This window comes from Lissotriton helveticus, chromosome 1_1 (assembly GCF_964261635.1).
Source record: "Lissotriton helveticus chromosome 1_1, aLisHel1.1, whole genome shotgun sequence".
NCBI classification, from domain to species: domain Eukaryota; kingdom Metazoa; phylum Chordata; class Amphibia; order Caudata; family Salamandridae; genus Lissotriton; species Lissotriton helveticus.
The window spans coordinates 1,139,107,977-1,139,128,298 of NC_136057.1; the positions used below are offsets into that span (position 1 = coordinate 1,139,107,977).

At 46.8% G+C, this 20,322-nt stretch overlaps 1 protein-coding gene across 1 annotated transcript in view; it reads left to right on the plus strand.

The window, feature by feature from the left end:
- The window catches only part of LRRIQ1 (leucine rich repeats and IQ motif containing 1), a 1,358,071-nt gene extending 1,347,737 nt beyond the window's left edge, over positions 1-10,334 (plus strand). Inside the window, exon 26 of the mRNA XM_078678880.1 lies at positions 9,946-10,334. Within this exon, the coding sequence (XP_078535006.1) occupies positions 9,946-10,079 (134 nt within the window). The 3' untranslated portion in view covers positions 10,080-10,334. The remainder of the gene's footprint in view (positions 1-9,945) is intronic.
- The last annotated feature ends 9,988 nt before the right edge of the window (positions 10,335-20,322 follow it).

Here is a 20,322-nt window from a genome sequence, read left to right on the forward strand (position 1 = left end):
CCTCTCGGCCGTTTCAGCCTTCTTAAGGCTACCTGATCAGCCTTCTCTTTTCAAGTCCCCTGTTGTAAATAGATTCTTGAAAGGCATCACACACATGTTCCCTTCGTGATGCCTCAGTGGGACTTGAACCTTGTTCTGACTTTTCTGATGTGCGCTCCCTTTGAGCCACTTCATTACTGTCCTCTTCGTCTTCTGACTGCATTCCTGGTTGCTATCACCTCTGCCAGGAGAATGAGTGAGCTCCAGGCTCTATCTTCAAAACCTCCTTTCCTCTCTGTCCATCCGGACAAAGTTGTTCTGAGGACTCGTCCTTCTTTCCTGTCCAAGGTAGTCACAGCCTTTCACATCGGGCAGTCCATCACCTTGCCCACCTTCTTTCCGCCTCCACATCCTTCGAAGGAGGAAGAGAGGCTCTGTGATGTATTCCTATAGGTTCTGTATCGATCCCCCTATTCCTGACCCTATTCTGGTTAACAAGTTAACTAGCAGCCATCCCATGAGGCAGAAAACCCCCATGATGCAGGAACCGTTATCTGATAAAGCCACACTACGGCACAGGAACGTGTTATCTGATTAGGTCATAACGCTTGCCATCTAATTAGACAAGCGATATTCCTCCAGCCCCTGATAAGGCATACGGAGTTCTCAAAACAAATCAAACCTATGACAGACCTGGGAAAAACCCTGCGGCCATTGTTTTGATTTCACCGAGAACTTCAGCAAAAGAATGTGCTAACGACCAGGTCGTATGACATCCTTATTGACGTATCTATGTCCATCCTTACGTCAATCTCGGCACCTTAAAGGTATAAATATTACCGATATTGCCCTATGCAAACACACGCGGTGGTGACGAGATCGGAGCAGCCAGACTTGCCGAAGCCCAGAGCAGAGCAGACCCCGCTGGCGCAGCCCCGCCTTTCCTGACGCGCTGAGAACGAGACGCTGCTTTCTCCTGCCGAGAAATCCAGCTCCGGCGCTTCCGGGTAGCCCTCGCAGGCAGCCTGGAATATCGAGACCAGAGACGAGAGATACCATCCCTCATTCATCCTAGATTCCAGGTACAGAACTGAATAACCCCTTGCAGAGAATTCTTTAGTCAGTCACTTGGCAAAACAAACTTAACTTAAACTGTAACTTTCTATTCCCGCCCACGTATTAGGCTTAGGTCAGGTACACGGGGTAGGCGTAGTTAGAAACACCAGTTGAGTACGATTAGTCAAATGTAAATGTGTATGTATTCATTTTATTCATTTTAAACCTTCATATGGCTTAGAAACCATATCAATGTTTTTACAGTATTATTTCATACTTCTGCTTTTATTGTATGCACTTTACTTAACCATAAGTATTGCAATAATATCGATCCATTTCTCTTGTATGAGAAAAGAGACTGATCAATAAATAACATCTTTTATTGAACACGCCCGTCTCTTCCTTTTCTCTACAATCTGGTGAGACTAAGAATGCACGTACTGACTGAGTAAAATAAGTCGTCTTTTGTTTTCACACGACTCTAGAGATACACTCTTGATTAGGGGAGAGCAAAGTTGTCATGTTCTATGGTTGTCAGAAACTAAATCCCTTCTTGTCTATCCAGGGAGGTTCAACTCCTCCTTGCCTATTCGAGAAAGTTTCTAGTGAACTCTGAGCTAGCTGGCAAAACCCAAAACTTTAAGTCTAATATCGACAGTAGTAGACCTAGTTAACATCTGGTCTAGGCCTATACTATTGAAGGTAATATTCCAATGCGCAGAGCCTATTGGGATAATCGGAACTACACTACAGCTCCACCGCCTGGACTCAAAACGTGCACTCTCCTTCTATCTAGCTCACACACGCCAGTTCCGGGTGGATGACCAGCTCTTTCTTGGTTACGTGGGCGCTAAGAAGGGACGGGCGGTGTGCAAGCAGACCATCTCTCGGTGGGTCGTCTTGTGCATCAAGGTTTGCTACTCTTTGCCGAAAAAGGAGTCTCCTGTTGGGCTGCGCGCCCATTCCACTCGGGCCACGGCGGCTTCTACTGCCCTGGGTCGGGGAGTCCCCTTGCAGGACATCTGCCAGGCAGCTACGTGGGCTTCGCTGCACATGTTTGCTAGACACTACTGCCTGGACAGCCGAAGAGATGGCTTTTTCGGCCGTACTGTTCTTCAGGACTTTCTGGTGTGAGCTTGGTTGGCAGACCCACCACCGGGGTTGGTATTAGCTGGGGTATCTATTCTAAGATAAGGAATCTAACACTAACGTGTTTCTTTCAGATGCACAAGTTACTTACCTTCGGTAACGATATATCTGTAAGAAACAGTAGTTAGTGTTAGATTCCTTACCGCCCTACCCATCCTCCCCGTTCTGCGAACCCATATCTAGGGTTAAGGACATCCCTTTCAGGGCCATAGTTTCATGGCACCATTGTCGGTTTCTATCATGGCTCTGGGTTACCGGCGCGGAAAGCTATGTACAGAACGTACGTCAGCATGCAAGAGCGGCGTCTTAGTACTCCGACGACGTCATCCCGGACGCGAAGCCGCGGACGACGCCCAGCGACGCGCAGGAGTACTGCGAACGAAAACTTTCCGGATCCAGTCTGACGCCTGGGGATATTCTAAGGTAATGAATCTAACACTAACTACTGTTTCTTACAGATATATCGTTACCGAAGGTAAGTAACTTGTGCTTCATGCTCAGAGTCCTAAGCATCATGTATTAATACATTCAGGCATGAGTGAGTGTCTAATGAATACGAACCAACGTAGGCCAGATTCGAAAGACACTGTCTGTGAGAAAGCCATGCCCACTGCCCTGTCCCAACACATAGGAACTAACTTGATGCAGACTGTTCATCTTGACTCATGCAGCCTACAGATGCCCACTTGGCTTTTGAGAGGTTAAGGATTTATGATGATGACTTATTTCGAGATGTTTCATGATGGCTGCAAGATAGAAAAAAAGTAGCAGCTTTCTCTTTTGCAACACATGGCTGATGTTATGCCAATAATCAAGTTAAGGATATTATACTCCATAGCTGGCCAAATACGACTTTCACAATGTAGCCTGCTGTGAGGGGATACATGGTGGCTGTATTCATTTGTATGAGTGTGTTACGTAAACTGAGTCTCTGGCTCAGCTCTAAAAGATTTTTTTTCTCACCCATGGGTGGCACAATTGAACTTAATCTATTGCACCAGTGCTGAATGTGAAAGACAGGTTTTTGTATCCCCGCAGAACCCCACCCAATGTATAAATGAGGTATTGTCAATGCTTTTGGGTTACTAACATCAAGCAGTGGTAATCCAAAAATTGTTCATAAATTATTTACACACTCAAGATCACTAGAAACAGAATATGTATTTCAACATATTTATTTAAAAATAGTTATTTCAAAATGCCAGGATCTAGTACACATAATATTGGTAACACCACAGAAGATAATAAAAAGCAGCTAAGCTTTTTGATGACAGTGTAAACTGAAAAATCATAACATCCAAATTCATAGTACTTAAACCCTCACTTGGCTATCTCGAAGTGCTTTGCTAGTTCTAGCAGACAAATCAATATTAAGCCTGAGTTTCGGAGGTACAGCACATACCTGCACAACAGGGTTCGTTGTCTGTTTGAAATAGCTTGTCAGCAATTTTGAGCACAAGGCCAGGACCTAGGAGTCTCTGTCTATGAGAGAATGCAATCCTGGCACCAGTTTGTGAAGGCAGAATGGAATGCTTCGCAGATGCTCTGGGAGTCTTGCTGGAGGCTTCTTCGGTCGAGATGTAATCTAGTGCTGTACTCATCTGGATCTCTGCGATCTGTATCTTTGACCTGGGTGAAGTTTCTCTCCCAACTAAGTGGTCAAGTGACAGACTTTATATATTGTATCTTATCTAAGATAGAATTAGCAATGTCATCTTAGGAATGTTTTGCCATAATCGTATACATCAGTGGATGTACTAATAGCGTACAAATACGTCAATATAGACTACATTATTTGTGTATGTTTGTTAAATGACCTGGAAAAATGCACTTGTCCCAGATTGATGTCGCATTTAGGGTTTCAGTGATGGCTGTGTCTGAACGACTTGACACTTTTACAGTCCTTGGAAAGATAGTCACAGACGACATTGGTGTCAAAGGCGTATGGCTTGAAGATCCTAAATAATTTGAGGAAAAATGGCAGCCTCCATTGTCAAAGATGACAGCCACCATGGTCTTAGATGGTGACCTTCATTAACTAGGATGGATTTGGGGCCAGAGGTTAACAAGGTACACAGGCTAACTAAAATGGAGACTATCTCTAAAATGGCACCTGTCCTATATGTGTTTAAGACCCTAAAACTAAAAGATGCCTAAAAGCAAATGATTTAAATATTAAATAATCGAATTATGTAGAGAAACAGTCATAAGATTTATTACATTCCTGCAATCATTTCTAAGCTAAATAGTCACTAAATTGTCACTGAAGGTGTTTTTGATTGATGTTGCTTATCATACATATTCATTATACATTCACAGAATAAAAGCACATGCCAGAAATGTGCATTTGATGAGATAGCAATTCATCACTTGTTACATGTTCAATAACAAATGTCTTCAAACTGAAATGAAAAAGGGGTCTCTGCGTTGGAAGACATGATCCTTATAACAAGTGAACCTTAAGACTCTTCGGTATTTGAGACCGACTCCCTGAAAGCAATGCTGAATTTGTAAAAGAATAAGTGTCGTAGCTCAAACCTTTGGTCAGTGGCTCACGTCCGGTGCTAGCAAATGTTGGGGTGTCAAGTACCAAGGGTACGTAGTCCACATTCGACCTCATGCCTCTTTTTTTCACCACCAGCAGTCCTAACATGTTATTTACTTCCAGCAGGTTAATTTTCATCCATGCTTTCATCCGTGCATTTCTCCCTTTGTCACTACAGTTTCATATTTCTCTTTCTTTCCTTCTATTTGTACTTTTCTCTCTCTTGCTGTGGGTTAAACTGTGATGTGTAAAAAAAGAGCCAGTTCCTAAAATGAGTGCAGGTAGGCCCCCCTGCAGCCACCAGCAGAAACTAAGCACTTCTTTAACCTATCAGGAAGAACAAAATCAGAATGGGCTTTCATAAAATAAATTGAATAGAGTTCTATGGAGTCAGCTTCAGGGACTCGATGCAATAGAACTTTCATTTCTGAAGAGTTACACTTTATATTATCGGCTGCTGTTTCAGCTCCGATTCAATAAGGCAACTTGAGGGACTCAACGCGAGAGAAGTTTAATTTCGGAAGAGTTACATTTTACATTGTGCGCATGCATATCATATCAGATTCAATATGGCAGGTCTGGAACTAGCATAACAAATTGTAAACTGGCAGAATGTTGGATGTAATTTATGATAGGATTCTTATGCTGTTGCCTGTACTCAAGATGTTCTGTGTGGGAAAAGGACATCTCTGATTGGTGATTTATAGCCATACAAGTTCTGCATAATTTTTCAGGCCTATGCAATGTCACAAACTTATATCTACATCAGACCTCGTTGCTTCCTCTTCCTATTGGCCCATAAGGCTTGGTCTTTCTAGTTGTCCCCGAGCACTAAATCTGACTGCTGCTTGCTCACTACGCACACCCACGCTGCCACAGTGTGCCACTGGATGCCAATAATGTTTGCCTTGTATATATTGACGATCGTTATACAAGTGGCATTTTGTTATGGGCTTATAGGGTAAGACTCGGTAATAGTTGGATTGTTATTTTGTATTTGTTACTGTGTCCGGTTTAGCTCTGCGAGTGTTCTAGACTGGCAGTTACTGTTGGGTGAGCCTGTAGCAGTCACAGAGAGATGCTTTGTGCGCACTTCTTGTGGTGAAGAATAAGGTCAACAAAGCTTACGCCACTTCAGTCTTCTGTCGTCCCTCTGCCACCTCCCCACATATATTGGTGACGAGAGTCCGCACCGAAAGCACCCATGGATGTGCTTCTCGGAATTATATGAAGCCCTCATTTTGTCATCTGCTTGCACAGACGTCTGCTCACAAATTGTGCCGGATGTGTTTTACCAGGGGATAAGTCTGATGCCCCTTTGTAATTATTGGTTCCTGTACATCACTGGGCGATTTTAATTGCTCATCTGGCACGAGTTGAGGCTGCACACACTGCCCTGCCTGCTTCTCTCATGCACTGGACGGATTGTGATGCTTCACTTTCAGCTCATAACCTTCGAAGCCCCAAGACTGACTCTAATTACTGAGCATCTAACCGAGCATCGGATCTCAAGCTCGGTAGGCAGGATTTTTGCCGGCAAGCAGTGAGGGGAATCTCTCCTGTTTCTTTGCTGCATGGTGCAAGCAGACAGACACTCCTCCACTGCTCCTGGCAGGGCTCTTCATTTGGATTGGCTGCTGGTTCCCAGTCTGTTCTGGAGCCTCTTTGGTTGGATCCCTTTTCAATTCGCTGATCAGCTCTTCTGTGCTATTGGCTGGTGGGGATCGCACTGGCTGGTGCGACTTCTACAGACTGGTTGAAGGTATTTATTTACAATTGTTATTACTTATTAACATACAAACTGCCAATTTATCGAGGTTGCTATGGGTATTGAGGTCTGTTTTAGCATCTAAGGAGCTAGGCAAATGTAAACAGATTTTGACCAAGTGTGAATGCTATGTCTTGTAAATCCAAAAGTCCTTCAAACATGACAGTTGAGCCTAGAAAACTAGAAAAGAGTGTGGACCAAGGGTCCTGTTTTAGATAAGGGTCTAAAGCTCACATTGCTAATTCCAGTAATTGTCCAGCAGTGGGCGTGACTTGCTTGAAGTTCAGAAAAAAATATCATTTTGCACGAGTTTCTAGGAATTTGCAGAGTTGTGTTTGTGGATGGGCAGGATAACTTGCATTCAGACAAGAATGTGGAAGAAGTAGTTCTAGAGGAAATTATAGTGTTATTTAATATGTTGCCATCTGTTGATATATCTTCATCTTGACATAAGGAAGGGAAAAAAGGAGATCCTGTTTGTGAGGTAAAAATTGAGGAGTTTGAGATGGTTGTCACAGTGGATTCAAGCTTTCCCATCACTATAGTTTCTGACAAATTGTATGCTAAATAATGTGCTTATGTCAAGTTGCTGCCTCCTGACATTTGCATGGTGGCATTTAGTGGGCAAGAGATTGATTGTTATGATAGGTTATTTTCATGAAAACGTTAGGTACAAGGGTAGAGTGATAAATACTAAAGTGTATGTAGCCAAAAGAGGTTACAATACATTGTTACAATACGTGCAACGTTTGCAATGTTCCCTCAATCATTAGGACCAGGTTGTGCTGCCTAACAGCCTTTGATACACCTTTTGGTGCTTTCTGTTTTTGTGACTGCCTTTTGACTAGACACAGCGGCTTTTGGGTTTCAGATGTAAATGTAATGTAAATGTGTTGGACTTGTAAAGCGCACAGCTGCCCGTGAGCGTCCCGGCGCTGAAGACCGCTGGGGAACCCGTCCTGGCTTTCCCTGTGAGATGGTCCCTTCTGGGTATCTCCGAGGTGAAACCAGGCATCCCCGGCGTCTGTGGGGGGCTGTTGTAGAGATGAGGCAAGCTTAATGCCCAGAGTTGCCGAGTGTGATCCCTGGTTACAGTAGGCACCGAGGCGAGAATTGTCGAGTCCGCTGACCCTGGTCCACGACCCTGCCGCGTCGGGAATTGAACCCTGGTCCCGGGCCGTTCTCTGCTTCCGGGTCTGCCGCCTCTAACCAGTGAGCCACACCTCTCCACATATGATGTATCAAATGCTGAGGGCAGAAATGGAGTGTTGGCGTATCAGGATGATATCCTGATTTGTTCTGTTTCTACACACCCACATTTATCAAAACTTGATAAGGTATTGGGTATTCTGGAAGAACATGGTATCACAGTTAAAAAAAAAGTACAGTTATGATGGAAGCAGTGGAATATTTGAGACATAGTTCGGCACAAAGTATAATGCCCAATAAGAATCTCATTCTAGCTATGGACAAATGCCCCTTTCCTACCAGACCACTTGAGATCCTTTTTTGGTCTGTGTAAAAATTATTCATGTTTTGGGCAGAATTTTGCATTACAAACTGAACCCCTGAGGAGATTATTAAGAAATGGTGCAAAATTTGATTGGGAACAAGAACAAATGAATGCATTTGATATGCTGAAACCCCCTATCATCGCGGCACCTGCTTTGCAACCTTTCCGGGATGATGGTCCTTCAATTGTGACTGTGAATGCCAGTGGGTTGTGTATTGGAGCGGTACTTAGCCAGATGGTTGAGGGGAAGGAAAAAACTATTGCTTTTGCATCCAGAAAGCTTTCTGCAGCTGAAAAGAATTACAGCACTATTGAGAGGGAGGCCTTGCCTTGTGGTTGGGGTGCCCATCATTTTGCCACACATGTGTGGGGTAAAAAGTTTGTGTTAGACATAGATCACAAGATCACGGGCCTTTGGAGTTTCTTTGGAATGATAAAGGGTTAGGCAGTTCCAGTCCAATACTGGTTTGTTTACTCCCCAAGTTCAATTTCAAGGTGAAACAAATTTCAGGGGAAAATGCAGGGCTGATTTTCTTTCTAGATGTCCCTCAACTTGTTCTCAGAATGGTAATGTGTTTGAGAAGGAGGAGGAAGTTGTCATTGATGTGGTGAAGGGTCTGACGGTGTGGAAAGATGTCATTAGACATCACGGTTGTATTGAATGAGTGCATAGAGATAATTGTCTTTCTCATTTGCAACGGACAGTTTTCCCAACGCGAGCAGTTGCGAGCGTACCCTTGCTTTGAGAAACCTAACCGGGAGGTTGGTATCCCACACTCGCGCTCGCCAACTTGATGTTGATGATTGCGATAAAGGAAATATTTTGCTGGGAGGTGGATTTTCCTCTCTTGCGCTCACCAACTTGCTGTTGAAGAAAGCGAGTGAGGAAAAAACTTTTTCGGAACTATGCGAGCTCCGCATAACGCGGTGTGCGGGAATCACCGCAGACTCTGTGAGCCGAGCGGAGTTCACTGCCCAGACTTACCTGATAGTTGCTGTTGGTTGATCCTTGAGCACTCACAGAGAGACAGTGCGTGCTGACTTCTTGTGGAAAAAATATACTCTACTTCTGTCTTCTGTCATACTGCCGCCACATCACCACATACTTTTTTTTCCATCACCACATACTTCTTAGCAGCAGTTGACGCATTAAAAGGTAGACCCTACCCCTACTACATCTGGGAACGTCCACTGGTACCACATGCAGGAGACACTCTTTCAGCCCCCCCAACTCCTCAGTATCCAGTCCTGCTGTGCTAGATTCCCATCCCAGTGTCTTGCAATCCTCCTGCTCATGCTGGAATCTCTTCCCAGGTGGGGGGGGGGGGGGGGGGTTTAATGTCCATCTGCTATCCCTGAGCTTCAGCAGCACAAATCGCATCGCCATAGCCCAAAAAAATTAAAAATAGATGCTGCTATGAAATGAAAACTAAACATTGAAGATAAAGTTTCAATTGTGGATTTGCAGGAGTAGGACATAGGAGTACTCCTGATGAACTCTGAATCAAAAATTGTTCAAACAATCATTCTATATCCTTTGTTGCTGATGTGTGCTTTCTTTTCTATATGAATAACATTATTGTGGAGACAAAGTGTGATTCTATAGCAGAATACATTACAGCCAAGAGCCAAAATTAGGTTGCCAATCATAATGTGCATCTTAAAGATTTCATACACCTCTATGCTTAACCATCTTTGCAGACGCACCCTTGGTTATCACAATTGCATAAAATAGATATTAAGACAATAAACCTGCTTCTTTGTGCAAAGCAATCTGTGCCTCATTTTGAATAATTTAAATATATGTCTCCAGCAATAGTTTACATATAACAGGTGAAATTGGTCAATCTGTGGCTGATTCTGGTTAAATAAAAACATAATCCCTTTTTAACTTTTTTTCTACTGCAGAAATTAACAATTCTTTTCTTTATATAGGTGGTGATTCTCCTGTTACATTGAAAACAAATGGAGGGCCTGTGCGAAAAGAGAGAATTTCCTTTCGAGACAATCCTGTGCAACTCAGTGGAGGATGGGGAGGCGGAAAGAAGAGGACAAAAACCTTGAAATAGCATTTCAGATGTCTTCAAGAAATTATTTTATTTTGTTTTTTTGTTGTCTATGTGGCTGGTAGTATTAACTCGCTGCTCTCTGTTTGTATGGTCTGATAAGATCTTAACACACATATCCAGAGAAAGTTATTAAATTAATTACTATTGTTTTGTTACAAACATATCGCTGACACATTTCTGTTTGCTATCTTGCTATTTGAAACTAATAAATTGGTGCAGAATATATGAACATATGAATATATGAACATTTTTATACAAATTATTTTGTTATTCATCACATATTTGAGCTAACCATCAGGCAGAGATAACTTCCAGTGTACATTTGTGTGGAGCTAGTGGTACTGGAACAGAAACAACCTGAGTTTAGACATTCAGTATAGTAATTTATATATCGTAAGCAGGAGTGTAGCTTATTCAGTGAGAATCGGTTGGGGTGAATCTTAAATTTCCCATTGAAAAAAGGCAGTGGGCTGCAGGGTAGAGAGGGTAAAACAATCAAGGTTCAGGATGAACTGTTTACATGAGACTACTAATTTGCAGTAGGCAAACTTCAATCCAGAGTAGCGCAGGGGGTAAAAACAATGGATTCCAATGCTATCCTGAGCAATTGCCACTGGTTAGACTATTTGCAATCATTTATTCCATCATTTTTTGAGTGTTTGATTGTCAGTATAATGCTTGTAAACTTAAGACTGGCACAGCTTTCTAAGCCTACTGCTGCCAATGTTAAAAAATTCCAAAAAGTGTGGATCTGCGGCATGCTATTAGAATCTTACATCCTGCAATAAAGTAACAGGATGCAAGGTCACATGCAAACAGAAGCTGGAAGGTGATTAGTGTCATGGAGAATGGCAGCCAGCTTGATCAAAGAAGGAGTTGCTATCTGCAGATGACACCTTTCATAGACTCCCTATCCGAAAGTAGGTGACTCCCTCAAGGCACTGCTTTTTTACAGCAAGGAATTGAACAGACTTAAACTGTAATTCAGTCCTTCTATTCAGAACTATTGTAAGAGTCCTTTTAAAATGACAACTGTAATTCTGAGGTGTTATTAACATAATGTAAATCTAAAGGGGCTAATGAACCACATCTATTTCCAGAGTATCGAAGAAAATTGTCTTGGAGACGCTTAAACACATTGTCGCAACCAACAACGTATAATAATCTCAGTTGGAGTGATGTAGTGGGTAGTATCATCATTGGCTCTCTCAGTTAAGTGTTCGGTTCCCTAAGTGAGAGACACCTCTACCAGGAGGGAGACTGTCTGGGTGAAGGCAGTGGCAGGATCTGTGTGATATAAAGTAAAATGATATCCTATCCTGTGTAAGTGATTTTTCTTTTTATGGAATATGATAGGGATGAGAAAAAAAACAAAGAGGTGTTGTATGGACGAGTTATTGGTCCTCAACATAGAATGGTCAGGTCAACATGCTTTGACCATGTGTTGCCCCTACAGGTCTGTGGCCTTCATCAGGACCTTGTGAACTGGACCTCTAATGTTTAAGTTCTTCCTTGGGCTGTGGGAGTAAGTTTATTAACTTACGGCTCTTTCTGAAGGGTCTACTTATTGCCTGAGATGGTTTGTCATTATAGGCGCAGCCTGTAGCCTATAACTGGGATGAAAACCGAGAGGTTAGATCGAGTCTGAGAAAATGGTGTCTATGTATTGTCATTTTGTTTTCCTTAGGGCCCAGTAAGATACTGTATGGAGTGCGTTTGACCATTGTCATAAGAGCATTATGCAGTTTGGGTTACTTTTTAACACATATTACAGTGCTGCACTTTCTCATTTGAATGTGATTCATTGGCTCGTTGTTGCCAATGATGTGTCTAATAGCTGCCAGTGAATTGCTAACCAAAATATAGAAAGTGTGGTGAAACTTGAAGTGATGCTTAAAAACATGAAGAATCTGGTGATATGGAATACGATCCACGCCCTATGTATGCTCTCTTGTAATTATTAAGGGGCATGTGGGCATCTGTGAGTCTTCTAGCATGTCACTGGTGAATTTATTTCCTCAATGTTGAACTTATTACATGCTAATGTTGGCTCTTCGCGTACTAATATTGTAAGATATGTGTCCACTCTTCACACTATCTGGATGATGTGACTAGTCGTCCTTTGGTAAAGGTAGCATGCTAATCTGAAAGAAACAGGTTACTGTTAGATTCCTTACCTTAGAATAACCCCAGGCGTCAGACTGGATCCGGAAAGTTTTGCGTAGCATTACCCCTGCGTGTCGGTAGGCATTGTCTGCAGTTTCGTGGCCGTCGTCGGCGTCGATGGCGCCGGGATGACGTCGTCGGAGTACTTAGACGCAGTTCTTCTTTTTTCCGCACCAGCAAGCGCAGATCTGGAAAAAGCAGTACTTCTTAGTCACTTTTTGACTAACTTTTTCGATCTATTTTGGATCCTTTTTCGAGTTGTTACGACTCACGGTGCCGATAGGGATGCCTGGGTTAAAGCCCTGTGCCGATTGTAACCGCCTGATGTCAGTTACCGACCCCCACCGTTGGTGCCTCTATTGCCTTGAGTCCGACCATGACGACAAGTCGTGTCCCGACTGCCGGGCCTTGACATCGAAGGCTAGGCATGAGCGGTCCCGTAAGCGCCTCGAGCTCCGGCAGTCGGCCCCGCGCCTTTCATGGTCACGGTCCAGGAGGGGGTCTTGGGACCGATCGCGGGGCCACAGTCATCGCAGCTCGGCGAGTCAACACCATTCATCGGGCTCCAAGTCCTCAGGTAAGAGGCACAAGAAGTCGAAGAGACGACATCGGTCTTCCGACTCCCCCGTTGCTCCCGCGATGCGGCCGGGGGTTTGGGAGACACCGCCCGCGCGGCTCTGCCGGCGCCGCAGGCACCACGGCCAGCTCCATACCCGTCGGTCCCTGGGCTGAACTGACGCCGGAGGAGATCGACGCCTTCCTCATGGCCATGAGGTCGCTCTCTTCTCCGTCTGGTCCCGCAGTGGCGCCTTCTGGCCCCGCAGCCCCATCTGAGGGCTTCGGCCCTGGTGCCGTTGGGTGCTTCGGCCTGGCGCCGTCGGTGACTTCGGTCCCGACGCCGCAGGGCCAGAGTGGATCCGGGTCCGGATCCGGGTCACCGCTGTTCAAACTTACGACCCCGCCGGCGCCGAACACCAGGGTGTCGACCTCGACACCGTCCCCGGATGACGTCATCCCCGGTTCCTCCCACGGTCCAGATACTGCATTGGACCGGCATCGTTTGACGCTGAGAGAAGAGCAATTCTTCTATGATCCGGCCCCATCCTTTGCACCTGACTTTCAGGAGATGGAGGGCGAGGTCGATTGGGAGGGGTCTGAGGACCCTCTGGCACGGAAGTGTAGTCGTATCAGGACTGGGCAGTTGAGCTAGGGGAGGACAGTGGTCTGAACACTTCGCCCGACACTGGATTTGTCTCACCTCCTACCGTGGCTACAGAGGAGGGGGCTGCCTACAGCGTGGTGTTGACGAGGGCGGCCAAGGCCTTGGCTCTTTAGCCCCCCGTCGTGGCCGTGAGGACTAACATCCTCATCGAGGTCCTTAAACTGCAGGCAAGCTCTTCGGAGCCTCTACTGCCGTTTAATGAGGCCCTTACTGATGTTCTGTTGGGCACCTAGTCCAAGCCCGACACAGGCCCCCCTGTAGATTGGAACGTGGCCAGACACCACCGCGCAGCCCCGGGCGACCCTAGCTTCCTGTCCACCCACCCCACTCCCAAGAGCCTGGTTATCCAGGCCTCTAACTCCCAGTCCGCATTCCCGACTGCTCCTCCTGATCGGGAATCCAAAAGGTATGACCAGTTTGGTAAGTAGCTGTTCTCCTCACTTAGTTTGGGGTTGCGGTCGGTCAACACCACTTGTCTTTTGGGCCGTTACACCCACTATCTGCGGGACACAGTTGCGGCCGTGCTGCTGGACTGCCAGGAGGAGGCCCGGGTGAAGCTTGCTCAAGCCCTTGCGGAAGGGCGGGATGCAGCACGGTACTGTATTCAAGGTAGGCTGGATACCACGGACTCGCTAGGCAGGGCGATTTCCACGACGGTGGCGGTCCGCCACCACGCCTGGCTGAGGTCCGCCAACTTCTCGGCTGATGTCCAGAATACGCTCATGGACATGCCGTTCCATGGCCGTCGCCTCTTTGGCGACAAGGCAGACAGTGCTCTTAGGCGTTTCAAGGACTCCAGGGCTACAGCCAAGTCCTTGGGCCTGTCGGGCCAGTGCCAGCAAACTTCTGCCTTTCGCTCCTTTCGTGGCAAGGAAGGGGTGCCCCCTCACAACCTGCCAGCCACGGGCCGCAAACTAACATCCAGCGCGGACGTGGTAACCGCCGTGCTGGTGCCAGGGGACAGCGGCGAGGCCAGTCCACATCCGCCTCAAAGCCTTCCTAGTCCGAGCTTTCAGGCCCATTTGACGCCATCACCTCCTCCACTGGTGCACCATCACATCAGACAGGTGGGTGCTGCAAATCATCCGAAGGGGCTACTCCCTCCCTCTCGAGGCGACCCCTCCAGCCATGCCACCGCAGTACCACCACTTTTCGGGGGATCACTTGCAACTTCTGCAAGAGGAAGTTAAGGCCCTCTTGGCCAAGGGGGCCATCGAGCGCGTTCCTGGGTCAGAAGTAGGGTGTGGTTGTTACTCCCACTACTTTCTGGTTCCCAAGAAGGGCAACGCCCTATCTTGGACCTGCGGAATGTCAATGGCTTCCTCCGGAAGGAGAAGTTCAAGATGCTGACTTTGGCTCAGGTCTTAGCTGCCCTAGACCCCGGGACTGGATGGTAGCGTTGGACTTGCAGGACGCATATTTTCACATCCCCGTCCTGCTGGCCCACAGGCGTTACCTGCGGTTCACGGTAGGCCACGAGCACTTTCAGTTTACCGTGCTCCCCTTCGGCCTTACCAGCGCCCCTCGGGTGTTCACAAAAGTGATGGCGGTGGTCGCAGCTCATCTGCACAGATTAGGGGTGTCAGTCTTCCCCTATCTCTACGACTGGTTGTTGGAGGCGAGCTCGCCCCAGACAGTCGTCAGCCATCTCCAGACTACGGCCGACCTCCTGCACCTGCTGGGGTTCTCCATCATTGGGCCGAAGTCACACCTGTTTCCATCTCAGAAGCTCCTCTTCATCGGAGCGGTTCTGGATTTGGTGTAGTTTCGGGTTTATCCTCCCTAACAGCGGGTTCGGGATATTCAGGCTCTGATTCCTATCTTTCAGCCTTTATCCCAAGTCTCCGTCACATAGACGCTGCGGCTTCTGGGGCTGATGGCCTCCTGCATCCTTCTGGTGCATCACGCCAGGTGGCGGATGCGGGTTCTGCAGTGGGACCTAAAGTTTCAGTGGGCCCAGCATCAGGGCAACCTGTCCGACCACATCCTGATCTCGGAGGGCACTGCAAAACAGTTGCAGTGGTGGCTCACGAACCATGATTGGGTCAGCGGCAGATCCCTCTCCCTACCCCAACCGGAGCACGTAGTTGTGATGGATGCGTCCCTCCTGGGTTGTGGGGGCCACATGGGAGAGGCGGAGATCAGAGGCCTCTGGTCTCCGGCAGAGTCCCGGCTCCACATCAACCTTCTGGAGCTGCGGGCGATCCGGCTTGCACTGAAAGCCTTTCTTCTCCCTGTCCGAGGATGTGTAGTGCAGGTGTTCACGGACAACACCACCGCCATGTGGTACTGCAACAAACAGGGCGGGGTGGGGTCGTGGACCTTTTGTCAGGAGGCTCTGCGCCTCTGGCAATGGCAAGAACACCAGGGCGTCTCCCTGGTGGTTCAACACCTGGCAGGTTCCTTGAACGCCAGGGCAGACAAACTAAGCCGTCGGTGCATGATGAATCACGAATGGCATCTGAACTCGGACTTGGTTAGATCTATTTGCCACAGAAGAGAACTCGCAATGTGATCAGTTCTGCGCGTTGGAATTTCCAAGGCGGAATTCGCTCGGAGACGCTTTTCATCGCGAGTGGAGCTGCGGTCTGTTATACGCCTTTCCGCCTATACCACTTCTACCACTTCTGCCCTGAGTGCCGAAGAAGATCAGGAGCGACCGGGCCCAAGTCATCCTTGTGGCTCCGGACTGGGCACGAAGATACGGATATCCCGATTCGTCTGCCTTTTCAGGAGGACCTTCTGTCGCAGCAGCAGGGGACGGTCCTCCACCCGAACCTGTCCAGTCTCCACCTCCATGCATGGAGATTGAGCGGCGATAGTTGAGGCAATTTGACTTGCCTCCTGAAGTCTGTGATGTGATTCTGGCAGTCAGGCGTCCCTCTAAAAAATCGGTATACGCCTGCAGGTGGAACAAATTTGTGGCATGGTGCACAGCAAAGGCTGTGGATCCCCTTTCTGCCCCCCTTTCAGAGATTCTCCTCTTTCTTCTTTCTCTTGCCCGGCAGTGCTCTGCTCTGGGCACTATCAAAGGCTACCTCTCTGCCATTTCAGCCTTCTTAAGGCTTCCTGAACAGCCTTCTCTTTTCAAGTCCCCTGTTGTAAATAGATTCTTGAAGGGCATCGCTCACATGTTTCCTCCTGTTCCTTTCGTGATGCCTCAGTGGGACTTGAACCTTGTTCTGACTTATTTGATGTGCGCTCCCTTCGAGCCACTTCACAATTGCCCTCTTCATCTTCTAACTCTTAAGACTGCATTCCTGGTTGCCATCATCTATGCCAGGAGAGTGAGTGAGCTCCAGGCTCTCTCTTCTAAACCTCCTTTACTCTCTGTCCATCCGGACAAATTTGTCTTGAGAACACGTCCCTCTTTCCTGCCCAAAGTAGTCACAGCCTTCCACATCGGGCAGTCCATCACCTTACCCACCTTCTTTCCGCCTCCGCATCCCTCGAAAGAGGAAGAGAGGCTCCACCGTCTGGACCCAAAGCGTGTGCTCTCATTCTATCTGGACCGCACACGCCAGTTCCAGGTGGATGGCCAGCTGTTTGTTGGTTACGTGGGCGCTAAGAAGAGACGGGCGGTGCACAAACAAACTATTTCTCGATGGGTCGTTTTGTGCATAAAGGCTTGTTATTCACTGGCTAAAAAGCAGCCTACTGTGGGGCTGCATGCCCATTCCACTCGGGCCACGGCGGCTACTACTGCCCTGGGTCGGGGAGTCCCCATGCAGGACATCTGTCAGGCAGCTACCTGGGCCTCGCTGCACACGTTCGCTAGACACTACTGCCTGGACAGCCAAGTCCGGAGAGATGGCTTTTTCTGCCGTTCTGTTCTCCAGGACTTTCTGGTGTGATCATTGGTTCGCAGACCCACAACCGGGGTTAGTATTGCTGGCGTATCTATTCTAAGGTAAGGAATCTAACACTAACCTGTTTCTTTCAGATGCACAACTTACTTACCTTTGGTAACGATATATCTGTAAGAAACAGTAGTTAGTGTTAGATTCCTTACCGCCCCACCCATCTTCCCCGTTCTACGAACCGATATCTAGGGTTAAGGTATCTTCCTTTGAGGGCGCTATTTTCATGGCACCAGTGTCGGTTTTTATCATGGCTCTGCATTTCTGGCGCAGAAAAGCTGTGTATAAGAACTGACGTCAGCACGCAAGGATGGCGTCTATGTACTCCGACGACGTCATCCCGGCGCCAACGACGCTGACGACAGACGTGGAGCCGCAGACGACCCCTACCGACGCGCAGGGGTACTGCTACGCAAAACTTTCCAGATCCAGTCTGACGCCTGGGGTTATTCTAAGGTAAGGAATCTAACACTAACTACTGTTTCTTACAGATATATTGTTACTGAAGGTAAGTAACTTGTGCTTTTGTTTTGTTTTTTAAGTAAACGACTGATGATGCTAGTGTTGTGGAGCCTTTGCTCATGGTAAATAAAAAATGAGTAGGGCAATGTATGTCTGAGATGAGACACAAAATGTTTGTGTATATGTAGGTAAGGAAATGGAACAGTAAGCTATATGCTAGTTCCCTCTTAGAGGAGTTAAATATGCCCCATGGAATGCAGATAGACCTGGATCAGTCTGTCTTCATCTACTGGTAAAGTGGGGGGGTAGATTTGTTAAGGAGTGAAATGTAATTTTCGACCCACTTACTGTCAAAAACAATAATAAATTGTGGGCTTGCAAGTTAGTCAAAGTACTGATTTTAGTTTTGAGAGCATTTACTTAATATGCTTGGTGTAAGTGACTGGCGTGCCCCCCTTGAGCTTCCCACTTTGTTGATATCAGAACATCCAACGTGTTACTCCTCCATGTCTCTCCCGTCCCAGATGTTAGTTACTGACAGGGGAGGCAGGATATTTATACTAAGGAATATGGCCTTAATTGTGTTGCAATTATCTGCACGTAGAGCGCAAGTGTTGTGGTTACACATAGAGATGGCTAAATGTGCTGCAGAAAAATGGCTGAATGTCATTCAGGCACAACTATATTGTTTCAACATGCCTACCTGGTCTAGTTTAATTAGGATTGAAAACAGTCTTGATTAGTGTTGTCATTATGGTTTTTGCGGTCAAATCTAGATATCTTGATTTTAACCTGGTCACGATTTTTTGTTATTTTTTAAATGTAAAAAATGCAGAAAATATTAAAACTTAAGTTACATATCAGAGGGTCCATCTGATTCTATTGGACATGCATTCACGTCCTACCTTAGGTGTCTGGGTCTCCCTTATAGAATTTACAAAGTCTTTCAGGTACTTGTAGGTTCTTAATGTAGGCCTTGTGGTCATGAACTTCGTTGTCTAGTTTTGGTATGTTCAGTGAAGTAACCATGGGGCAAAACCTACCTCATTTCTGCCTTTTGGGTCCTACTTGCTGAATGCATGTTAGGGATGTTAGCATTCAGGCATTTGTCAAAAAGTTTTAGACAGTAGTCCCACTGTTCTTCTTTATGAAATAAAATGTGTTCCGCATCATTCCTCGTATTGTCTCGTGTCTCAAGAAGCACCCACTCAAGTTCATTTTCTCTGTATTTTGTTGACATGTAGTGATTACTCTGTTGTGTTGTGATCTTCTTACAGCTGCTATTGCTACGGTGTTCCCAGATGCGTGTTTTGATTTTTCTGCATGCCATTCCAATATACCAGAGTTGGCTGGGGCATGTGATCCTATAGATCACGTGGGTTGTGTTACAGTTTGTGCGACTTCTTAAGGGTTTTCATTGAGTTCCAGAATATTTGTTGCCTTGGTTAGGTGGCACACAGCACATGAACCGAAAGAGTAATGGCCCACTATTTTGTTAGAGACCCCAGGTGGATAGTACTCTGTTTGTGTTTTTTTGCACTTTTGATGGATGAGTATGAAGTAGATGATCTGATCTGAAAGACTATAAGCTATAGATTCCTTACCTTAGAACTAGCCCCAGGCATCAGACTGGATCCGGAGAATTTTTTCTCAGCAGTACCCCTGCATGTCGGTAGGTGGCGTCAGTCGACTCTGCATTCGTCGTCAGTGTTTTGATCACCGGAATGACATTGCGGTATCTACTTAGATGCCGCCCATCCGCGCTGACGTCCGTTCTTTCTTTTTCCGTGCCCAACCAGCGCAGATCCGGAGAGAGCTGTACCCTTAGTCCTTTTTGTTGACATCTTTTTTTAAGTCTCACAACTCCTGGTGCACAAGGGATGTCAAGTCCTTGACCCAGTTTCAAGCCTTGTGACTCCTGTCACAAGCTGATGTCGGTCACCGATCCGCAGCGGTGTGCCTTTGGTGCCTGGAACGCGGCCACCACCCAAAATTGTGCTCTGACTTCCCTGCCCTGAATCCTAAGTCTTTGCGGGAGCAGTCCCGAAAGATTTTGGAGGCCTGGCAGTCGGCTCTGCACTGTTTGAGGTACCGGTTGAGGGGAAGGTTGTGGAGCCACCACCACCATTCATCATCAAACGCTTCGTCATCGGGTAAGTCGAAGGCTCTGGCCTCGGTACCGCAGGGCCCCCAAGGATCCAGGCCTGGGTCCAGCTCAGCGCCGGTCGAATACACGGTACTTTTCATGGCGCCGATTCCTCTGACGATGCCTCTGCCACCTCTCACGCCGGTTGCGCCCCCTGGCCGCCGTCGACCCTAGCCTCCCTCTCGACTTGGAAACGGAGCCGAACACTCGAGCTGGAAGGGAGTGTTCTGGTTGAAATTTTGTGAGAAGAGCTTGCATGTTTGCTATTCTGACAGGAGAGGGATAAGCTAGCGCTCTTGAGGTGTTTATTGTGGCACCGAGGTACTGTATGTAGGACGGTTGCAGATGGGACTTGGTGTGGTTTATTGTGAACCCCATGTCGTGAAG